This window comes from Macrobrachium nipponense, chromosome 19, assembly GCF_015104395.2.
Source record: "Macrobrachium nipponense isolate FS-2020 chromosome 19, ASM1510439v2, whole genome shotgun sequence".
NCBI lineage: Eukaryota > Metazoa > Arthropoda > Malacostraca > Decapoda > Palaemonidae > Macrobrachium > Macrobrachium nipponense.
In genome coordinates this window covers 82,258,088-82,267,832 of record NC_061088.1, presented here as the reverse complement: position 1 = coordinate 82,267,832, position 9,745 = coordinate 82,258,088, and the positions used below count along the sequence as shown (strand labels likewise).

Genomic DNA, 9,745 nt, shown 5'->3' with positions numbered 1-9,745 from the left:
GTTTGCTGCAAGTAACTCCATTACACTAGGCTTAATAATGTTCCGTGCTGCAACAATTTTCCTTGTTTTTGGCCTTTCATATTCATTACCCTTAGTCTGTTTTTTCATAAGCCGTCACCTTCTTATTTTCTTTCCTTTTAACAATGCGAGAGAGCACCATCCTCTCTTTCCGATCCGTCAACACGAAAGTCTTCAGGTTGTTTTTCAATTGGAGGTTTCCTAAGGGTAGTGATTTTTTCTTTCTTCCTTTTCTTGCTCGTGTTGTTGCTCTCTTGAATTTTATGGTCATTTTCACATCGTCCCATGTTAAAGAAACGAGTGTAGCACAACAGGTCAAAACAGATATGGCTAAAGACTTCATCAAGACAATGGGGCACTTCACATCTTTGAATATAAGCAGGGTCTGCATCACTGTCGTAGGTTGGTGATTCACTTGTACAAATGGAAGTATTTTTCGCTCGTCGTTGTCGCTAGTCTCATTTTCAGCTGGAATCATGGCGTTTTCATTTTTCTTCACTCAACTTCTTTTCGTTGTGTTGATTTTCAGTTCGTTGTGGCTTTAGTTTGGCCTTCAGAATTGATAACGGTAAGTCGTCATCCTTAGCTCGTGTCTTTTTTGCAAGGGTACTAAGAGGCAAGTTTTCATCATTATCACTTTCCTCTTCTTTATCTGAATCTCTTTCAATTAATAAGATAGTCCCATAATAGTACCTCCCCTTCCAGTGCATTCGGATTTTTTGTCCCATCTTAAACTCACTTCCATCGATACACTCCAACTCATCAGTAGAAACTACATTTTTTCTATGATCCTCCCATTCTATCAAGACATCCATGATCCTTAAATGTTTCCCAATCAACCTTCAACAAAAGATTTTAAAAAAACACGAACGGCTATTAAAAGCATGAAAAGTTTACGAATTGTGCGTGTTTCAGCGGTAGTTTAAATCTATTACAAAATAACTGAAATAGGCTATATAGTATGAAAAATCACAAAATGATGGAATTAGATCTAAAAACGTTAGGTAAGATACTAGAACTGAAAGTAATGTTCAGTTAAAGAAAAACAGACACCACTTATATACTTGCTGTTATGGAGAACGCAGATGACTTAGTGCATAAACAGGTTAACGTTAAAGAACTAAGACTTTGTTTACTCTGAAAGTGTACAGGGCTAAAGTACCTTGTTATGCAACGAATAAGGAGACAAATTGTTTATTCATGTTCATGATGTAGTAACTGGTATTTACAGAAATCTACCCTATTAAATTCGTCCTTGGTGTTAAACATTTGTAGTGAGAAGTTTAATAAGCGAGAGAGAGAGAGAGAGACGTAATTTAAAGTATGTTATGCAGTGTCGTAACTTTCAACGATATGAACGATTTTATGATGTCATATATGTTCGTTAAAACATTTTTGTAGGGTACGTTTTATTTACACTCAAGCGTAAATCAATGAAATTTGTTGTATGGTGATTTAAATGATATTACAAATAGGCGTATCACAAGATACGTCTGTTCGCCAAGTTGATATTGCTCTTTTTGAAACGCTACAAAGAGACGTAACTTTAGTTACGCCTATACGTTTCATGAATGGTTACTCTTTTTTTATTTACGTCCTCACCTAAAGATCCTCTAATACAGCAACTGTTAGGCGTACAGATACGCCACTTTGTCACACTATAAAACTCGCCGCGAGAAACATAATGGTGATATTATCTCAATTTTCAACTTTTTTGAGATACGCCCCTTTGTCACGGCAGTGACGATATATATATATATATATATATATATATATATATATGATAATATGTTATATAGGATATATAATATATATATATATATATATATATATATATATACATACATACATTATATCTATATATATATATATATATATAGTAGATATATATTATTATAATATAGATATATTATATATATATATATACCATACACACATATATAATACATATTATATATATATATATATATATATATATATAATATATATATATATATATATCTGTGTGTGTGATGTTTACTATATCCTTCAAAATCAATTCTTTAGTATTACATTTCTATGTTAAAACACAACAAAGCCACACTGCATTATTTTTATTGCACAGTGAACTTATCGCAGCGCCGGTGTGAATGACGTCAAAACCAACGGGTATTTATCTCTCGTGACCTTGACCCAATTCACCAATCACAGACAATCTCAAACCCAGCCCACCAACCACAGACGAGCTTTGGGAAAATGAGTAAATGGGGGAGGGTTATCACTAATCCTCCGTCAAAGCAAACATATTTCCATATCCAGCTTCATTTAGTAGACCTGTGAGCACCGTTCTGGAACCAAGTGTCCATACTGAACCCGCTTTGTGATCAGGGCACCGAATTTTTGATGACCGAGGTAAGGATCTCGACAGTTACTTTCACACATTTTCTAAGGAATTCGAATGGATCAAGTGGTTGTGAGTGGACGATAGAATACTTAGCACTTAATGGGAAAGTTATTCGTGAAAATCTTGTGATCATGCATCTGGCGTCAGTAAATTCTGAACTTATTTTTACTTTCTGTTGATGGTGGGAGTTTTTTTTTCATCGTTCCAAGATAGCTTAAGCAAGCATTGCGAATATTTCTAAATACATTTTTTTTTTGCTTAATTCTCAAGGCTGACCAATTTTATGGATATTGAAAATATTGCCAATAACATTAATGTACACCTAGAAGAAGGCTACAAAACAAAAATTCTACAATTATGAAGAAGAGTGCTGGCAGGGCTGCAAATGTGCTAACATTAATTAGGCAATAAACAAAACTTAAATTATTATATAATATATATATATATATATATATATATTATATATATATATATATATATATATATATAATTCAAGTTGTATTGTCATGAACCTATAACCGTGGAATAATAATGTGTTGGCACATCATATATAAATAACTTCATTTAACGATCATTTTCACCATACTGAATCTACATATTATGACGGTCAGTATTAATGCACTCATGCCGTACTTTAACGTTAATCAAAGTAAAACACTAAGTAGTGGTAAAAATTATTGTCTGACTTACTTCTATAAATAAAAGAAACAATCGATGCAATAAATGACACTAGAGTCCTTGGAGCTGTACTTTGTCAAAATTTTTTTTACTCTCTCTATCGTCGCGTCGTCCAGTGTACATTCACATCAACAGACAGATATATTATTTCTTTATAGTTTACGGTATACAGTACTGCTATTCTGCTAAGATGCCTCGCATGCTTACCTTCAAGGAAAATGAATGATATTCGCTTAAAACTGGGTTTAGAAAGGCTACAATAAATGGTTGTGTATGCTTGTGTGCATGTACTATATACATACATTATATATATAGATATATATATATATATAATATATATATATATATATATATATATATATCCCTTCTTAATCTTTCAACTGATGAGCAATCCCAAACCAATACGGGCATATCTTATCCTTCATGAAATACGATTGCATTTACCCCCTTATCAAATAAAAAAAAAATTCGGTTAAAACAATTGAATAGCGACTCTTACGTTAAGAAATCAGTATTTGCTCATGACAGGTATATTCAGTTAGCTAGTTTTCAAAGTAATATAAAAAAAAATGGACCAGTTGGAAGTGTGTCGATAACACGACGAGGAAAAAAAATAATAAAATGGAGGGTGGTGTATTTAAATTCTCTCGATCAGCTAAAATTGGTTAATAAGCGTCTTTAAAATAAGCGAGACGTCGCGAGAAAGGAAAAGTGATAAGAAAACACCAAACCCCTTCGAGCGCATTCCGCGTAAAATACAGGTTCAAATAACAATTACACCGTAAATCTTACGACAGTCTTTGGCTTGCTAACTCACTAGACATTTTGCTATATGTCTTGACTATTTTTACCTCTCCGTGACGTCCATATATCTAATGATTTTCCATCAAAATTCTAACTTAGGCAAGAGTTTTTTTTACTATTTTTTTTTTTATTACGTTTGGTTGAATTTTTGGAATTTGTTATTGTACGTTTGATTGAATTTTTGGACTTTTTTTTACGTTTGGTTGAAGAATTTTTACACTTTTGTTTTTGTTTAGTCGAAGAATTTGTGTACTTTTTTTCTTTTTATAAGTTCAGTTGAAGAAATTTTTACTTTTTTACGTTAGGTTGAAGAATGTATTTTTTTACGTTTGGTTGAAGAATTTTTGTACTTTTTTTATTACGCTTGATTGAAGAAATTAATTTGTTTCCTCATATGAAAATGAGGAACCCCGACAAGCCATCATGAATTCCTGACGAAAGATCAATCTCACTGTAAAGATACATAATTATCATATTACAAGATTCTAATGCTCTCTCTCTCTCTCCCTCTCTCTCTCTCTCTACTTAAGCCTTTTCCAATTTACAACATTAGTCCACTTGCTGTGAGATAAGTAAAATTTATCGTTTTGTGAGAATTCATTTTTAAAGCTTAGTTGTATAAACCAAAATAGAATACACAATTCAAGCACAAGGCCAATAGCTGGGACCTAAGAGGTCATTCAGCATTTAAACGGTAAATTTACAGTAAAAAAAGCTTAAAAGGTGAGTTACATTATGAATCAACTGTTGTGGGGTGGAATGTAAGATGGAATATGAACGGAGGTACAGTGAAATGAACGACTGGGGTTGCTGGTAGGGGCCAAGGGACGTTGCAAAGGACCTTGAGTAGTGAATGCATAAAGTGCACCGCATGAGGTGCACTGATGGCCAGGGGTGCAATTTTAATGTATTTGTATTTGCCATCCAGGATAAACTTATTTTGTATTTGTATGATCCAAGAGACAAAACCATTGACAAAGGTAGTATATGCAGACTTGGAGAGAGAGAGAGAGAAAGAGAACAATGTCTTAAGACCCTGAGAGACGGATATCTAATTGATACGCGTCAGGGATGATACGTGCATTACGTGATAGATACTATATTAAGTACGATCCGACTGCCGTCCCGGTCCCGGCCCCAATCGTATAGTCGTACGAATATAAGACGCGTATTTATCATGTCTCACCCGTCCCGCTTCTAGTTCCAGCCCTCTCGCTGGCTTGCAGCCTCGCTGGCAGATTGACTACAGTACTGCGCCAGGTGTACTGCATACTAGCAACTGCCGCTGCCTGGAAGTGAAGGGTGAGCTGTAATTTTTAAGCATATGTTATTCCGTGAAGCCCTTTGATTATTTTGGAGAATGTGGACTTGATTATTTCCTAGTTAGCGCAGTCAGCATTGTGAAGAAGAAAGCAATTCCAGAGAATGTGCATCAATCGAGACGGGGTTGCCACAAGTACGAAACAACCCGTTATTAATTTACAAGTTGCCGCTAGACGATGTGACATCGTAACCTACGCATTTTAAAAGAGCTGTTCACTCTCGTTATTTTGAATCCATTAAACACTATTCGCTAATAATAAATAACTTAGATAATGAATCCAATTTTACGCCTCGCTAGAATTTTCCTAGTTCCTTACTTTCCCTCTCCATGTGCCGTTGGCTCAAAATATCAAGCACATTCGCTTAGAAGAGCGTTTGAAACGCATTAATCCGAATACCTGAAACACTACTTTGAAATGAGTATAGACGTTTAAAATTAATTTTATTAAAATAAATCCCTTTTTATCTCCAAAAATTTCCCTAATGAATTCTTTCCCGTGACCAGTTAGAACATTGTGGGTTGTGTTCTTACGCCTATCGTGAGCGTTTTCCAATTCCCAGTGCCGAGCTGTGTTTGTGAACGTGTATTTGAGTAATTACATTTGTAATAAAGAAACTTTTATTCATTTGTGCCTAGTATTGTTTATTTTCTAGAATTTGATGCTATGTGTCGAAAACCCCACTTCTTGGAATTGGGGTTAATGGCCTAAGGTCCCCAACCCCAAAACAGAAAGCAGAACAGAGTTACGTTAATGCTTTGTAATGGAACTGAAATCACGGTATACGAATAATGGTTTCTCTGCCGTACATTCACGCATATTTAACTAATTTGACGTACATTTTCGCTGGAAATACATAGCTATGCGGTCAGTGTACCAATGACCTTGGGGTCAGTATATCAATAACCTGTACCAATGACCTTGGGGTCAGTGTATCAATAACCTAACTCCACAACTATTGATTTCGCAGCAAAATCGTCATCAAATTCGCATGCCTCCACCTAGCTACCTAAGGGAAGGTGTTCTGCCTATTGACGTCACCCCACTGCGGTACTGGCGTGACACAAAGCTTTTAGCATTTTTCCAAGAATATTCTAGGTTGCTGTGCATCATCAACACCATCTGATAGGGTGGTCAGCAAGGCCGGCAATTTTTACTCTCCTGACCGAGCAATACTCTAGAGCCCGGAAACCTTCCGGGAATTAAAGATGATAAAATACAAGTATAATATGTAAACTTTTGTGGGGAAAAAGAATCTATATTTTTTATACAATTTCAGGATTTTATTTTTGTATTTTTTAATCTGGAATAGAAGTACTTGCATTTTTGGAATCTGTTCTTGTATTTGTATTTTTAGATTTAGGAGTAAAAGTATTGGTATTTTTGGAAATATGAGCAAAAGTATATGTATTTGACATTTAAAAATCAGTATTTGATCCAACCCTGCAATGACACCACTACCCCCCTAAAAAGTCAGTATTTGATCCAACCCTGCAGTGACACCCCCTCCCCCTCTCTACAAATCGGTATTTGATCCAACCCTGCAGTGACAGCTCTACCCCCTTACAGGGCTTAGTTGTATAAATCAGACGTTTTGGAATATAAGGCTACCAGTTATTGGTTTCCAACGATATACCTGGTGGCACCTTATGCTCCCAGACCATAACAACTAAAACTGTGCAATGGAAATGCAAATAGTTCAGCAATTCAAGAAGTGAAGTAGATAAGTTTTTCACTCATTTTAGCCCTTTCCATCTCACTTTGACTAAAATATGTTTTTTTTTTCCAGACATCTGCAATGGCTTACAAGTCGTTCAACCAGTCATATGCGAACTTCAGAAGTCATGGCGTAAGGCAACCCAGAAGGTACATAGCCAGAAAAAAAACTGCTTTTTCACCAATATAAAACAAAGTTCAAGACAAAAGACTATATGTGACAGGCATATAAGAATCCTACAATGGTGGATATACTTTATTAAATCATTTTCTAATTACCTTATTAAATCATATTCTAATTATGCTAACGAACCGAAACTTTATGACACTTACAAAAACATAGATACATCCCAATATACAAGCTGAAAAAAAATTACGACAGTGAATAATGATGACTTTCTTTTCCAGGCAACCGACCCATTACGTCTACCTGCCTATTCCAGACCAGGTGAAGAGTGACCTCTCCGACCTCCAGTCGGCCATGTGGGATGACACCCAGATCTTAAACCTAAGCCCGGTATCTGGAAAACACTTGACCATCGCGGTCTTCGATCTCAGTCGTGGTAAGTTATTCACAGTGGTCCTGGGCAAGGTCTAAGTCCTTGGTCCTGGGTATAGTCTGTCATACATTCTAAGATCACTAGAGGATATATGGGTATAAAATAGCAGCGCAGAGCAGCATCTGTTTAGTCATCTAAATTTGACTGGTAACATTAATTCCTTGTGTATTGTCAATTACTGTACTGTTTCCGCCCAAGGAGCCAAGGAGCTGCTAGCTTTACAGTAGTTTTTTCTTAATCCTTACAACTTGCTCAAATATCAATCAGTTACCTAAATGTTAATTAAAAAAAAAAAAAACTTGATTCACAACAAAATTCTGTTTGCAACAGACACCAACGGGAGGCTAATATTTCAAAAGAATGTTCATTGGTGGCTTTATGTAATCCTGGTCAGGGCATCTCCATACATCTAACCTTGTTTCCACCTTGGTTTCCCATAATGCCCTCTTGTCAAAGCATTTTGAGCACAATGGTTCTTTAATTAAGAAGATGTTGGTTAAGGATAAAGACAGTAAAGTGGCGCTGACCTATAATAAATGCCCTATGCCGAATATGCGTCGCGGAAACTAACTTTAGCAGCGTTGGTAACAAATTATGGCTCCTTTTTTTTTATGAGAAAAATATTTCCAGTTATATTATCTAAAGTCATAATGTGATTTTAAAGCCATACCATTTCGTGATTATGAGAGATTTGTCAACTATGCTTTAAGCATAAAAGTACTCTTATGCATTCAGATGTAAAATACTCTTTTGCATTCACATATCCATCCAACTCCACAGCACCTAATGATATATAAGGCACAGTGTAATTTCCAAGCAATAGTGATTCCACTGTTTACTGGTGCGTGAAGAACTGAAGAAAGCAAACAGAAAACTTTCAATGAAGTTGCCAATCTTCACAAGTTAAAAATGCACCCAATGACAAGAGAACTAATCCCAAAACTTAAAAATTTCTTTTAAGCAATGAAAAAACTCTTTCGTTCCAGAAATGCCTAATTACACGCCAGATAGCCACTCAATGACTACGAATTTGCTCGAAAACATCATGTCGCAGGTGAGGAGGAAGTTATTAACCCTTTTATGAAGGCAATATGCTGTCCATTGTAATGTTGTTAACAATCTTTTTGCACTGACAGCCCAAAACAGGCTTCCTGAGCAAAATAATGAAAGCACTCCGATAGTCTCATTAATCAGTTTTCAATTAAATAGAATTCAAAGTCCTCATAATTTTATCCAGTAAGATTCTATAATTAAATATCTAATCACTTTTATTAAGTGTATAATTACCATTGCTTACATTTTCAACGTAATAAGTTTTATTTTGTAATTCACTCGAAATCATCTTGCAATGCGTATTTTTCATAATGTTCTATTTGACTATTTAATTCAGATAGCTGTGCAACTCTGATATAAATACAAGCAGCACGTATAAGGCATGTGCATGAATAATTACGCATGTATGTACACAAATATCCACTAGAAAATTAACGCAATGTTACATGAAATCCATATAGGTGCCCGAATTCCAATTTCAACTTGGTGGCTTGGGCCACTTCCAAAGCAGGGTCGTCTACGTCCACGTTGAGCAAAGCGAACTCCTTTTGCAACTTCGGGATGCCGTCATCACGCGATTCGAGGAGCGAGGGATGGTGTGCACGGACAAGAGACCCTTCAACCCCCACATTACTCTTTTCAAAGGAGACTTCGGATTATACAGAGGTTTTCAACACAAGGAAAGACTAAGGCAGTGTCTCTCTCGGGTCGCCGTTCCAAATTTCCAGCCTGTTCCAGTTTGTAAACTGAGAATTGGGATGATCACACGCAATTTATAACATAATAATACATAAGAACTGCGATGATATTACGCAATATATACATATCATAAGGTAACAACATGGTTACGGTAATTCCAAAACTTGTTTACATAATATATGTAACTTACATAATACATACAGGGTGGTCCATATGTAACTTACATAATACATACAGGGTGGTCCGAAAGTCTTGTTACCCCTACGAAAAAGTACCAACAATAGAGGTACAAGTATTGCAATAATATTAATACATATTCAGGGTTCAGTTTATTCTTGTTACCTCTAAGTATTATTTTAGTTTACACGATTTTTTGTTGTAACATTTTTTTTTTCAGATAGCTGAAAGCAAGTTCTATTGTTTCAGTGTTCTTATTTCGTTATATTGTTCTTATATTGTTCTTACACTGAATAAACTGAATCCAGGACATGTATTTTGTATTATTGCATTAC

General features: G+C 35.4%; 1 protein-coding gene across 2 annotated transcripts in view; it reads left to right on the top strand.

The window, feature by feature from the left end:
* Window positions 1-2,303: 2,303 nt before the first annotated feature.
* The window catches only part of LOC135213094 (uncharacterized), a 7,729-nt gene continuing 287 nt past the window's right edge, over window positions 2,304-9,745 (top strand). Inside the window, exons 1-5 of one of the 2 annotated variants that reach the window (XM_064246968.1) lie at window positions 2,304-2,409; window positions 6,995-7,071; window positions 7,330-7,484; window positions 8,468-8,535; window positions 8,996-9,745. The exon at window positions 8,996-9,745 is cut by the window's right edge and continues 287 nt beyond it. In XM_064246968.1, the coding sequence (XP_064103038.1) occupies window positions 2,401-2,409; window positions 6,995-7,071; window positions 7,330-7,484; window positions 8,468-8,535; window positions 8,996-9,313 (627 nt within the window). In that variant the 5' untranslated portion in view covers window positions 2,304-2,400 and the 3' untranslated portion in view covers window positions 9,314-9,745. Of the gene's footprint in view, window positions 2,410-5,058; window positions 5,186-6,994; window positions 7,072-7,329; window positions 7,485-8,467; window positions 8,536-8,995 lie in introns of those variants that run through there. The other variant, XM_064246977.1, reaches the window with a different exon arrangement.